The sequence below is a fragment of the Cucurbita pepo genome, unplaced genomic scaffold, assembly GCF_002806865.2.
Source record: "Cucurbita pepo subsp. pepo cultivar mu-cu-16 unplaced genomic scaffold, ASM280686v2 Cp4.1_scaffold003944, whole genome shotgun sequence".
Lineage (NCBI taxonomy): Eukaryota > Viridiplantae > Streptophyta > Magnoliopsida > Cucurbitales > Cucurbitaceae > Cucurbita > Cucurbita pepo.
In genome coordinates, this window is record NW_019649940.1 from 1 (window position 1) to 924 (window position 924).

Below are 924 nucleotides of genomic sequence, written 5' to 3' on the forward strand. Positions count from 1 at the left end.
AGTCGGAGAAACACGCCATTGTACACGATTTTCGGTTATGCTGCAATATCAATGTGCACAAACGTCCCAGAAACGAAAGGTACACCCTAAAATCTCTATATGTAACTTTCTTTCTTTACGTATTCCCTTCACGTAAGATCTTTCTTTTCTTCCCCTACCTGTCCACTATTCTCGTTACCTCCTCTCCGTGTCGTCTGCTGCAGCAACTTTCGAGGGGTAACTAGACATATCCAAGTCGATAAGCGACATGTCGAATGGTGTGGATAAAGAGTTTGCGGCATCCATAAGAAGAGAAGACTTCATTGCATCGGAATGTGCTGGTTCGAGGGCTAACTCGGAATCATTCGGAGTACTTGAACTTGAAGACGAGATTGTGGAAAGCTGAATGTCATCTATCTTGTTTCCAAACACGTGTTTGTTTCTTCTAACAGCATCCATCTCAGGCCCGGTAGGCACAAAGGTGCGTGATCGATACTTCCTTGTTCCTTCATCTCCATCGCTATGATTATAAAGAACATAGTCATGATAAGTTGGTGCAAACTGCAAAAGAAATGTGGTGAAGTCAATAAACAAACCAGCAAAGAGATACCAAACCATCTACAAAAGAAGCTAACTTGAAAACTACTCTACATCAAGCCTCACCTGGTGGACCGTGTCGTGGTAGAAGTCGTTCAATTTTACGGCATGTGCAAGACTTCCCGTGAGACCATGCGAACCGCCAATATTAGCTCCTGCATATTCTTTGTATGGGAATGCATAAAGATGGCCTAAAGCAGCTATAAGCATCTCAATGCATATAATGAAATTTTGAAATTGAGCGGCTTCCTCTGCACTCTTGATGAATTGAGTTTTTGCAGCAAGAAACACAAGGACGCCCTAAACCAAAGTACAAAGAAAAGAAATTTTATGAAAACAAAAAAAAAA

General features: G+C 41.6%; 1 protein-coding gene across 1 annotated transcript; it reads right to left on the minus strand.

Annotated features, from left to right (window-relative positions):
* Window positions 1-6: 6 nt before the first annotated feature.
* On the minus strand, window positions 7-881 carry LOC111786996. The gene is made up of 2 exons (XM_023667176.1): window positions 643-881; window positions 7-540 (listed from the first exon to the last, which is right to left on the minus strand). Exons 1-2 carry the CDS (start codon window positions 784-786, stop codon window positions 175-177), a joined length of 510 nt encoding a protein of 169 aa, XP_023522944.1. The 5' UTR covers window positions 787-881; the 3' UTR covers window positions 7-174.
* Between the last annotated feature and the right edge of the window lie 43 nt (window positions 882-924).

Excerpts from the sequence above, each read along its gene's own strand:
- LOC111786996 (XM_023667176.1), bottom strand. The coding sequence starts at position 786 with ATGCTTATAGCTGCTTTAGGCCATCTTTATGCATTCCCATACAAAGAA. Across the intron at positions 541-642 it reads ACCACGACACGGTCCACCAG|TTTGCACCAACTTATCATGA; the intron begins GTGAGGCTTGAT and ends TTTCTTTTGCAG.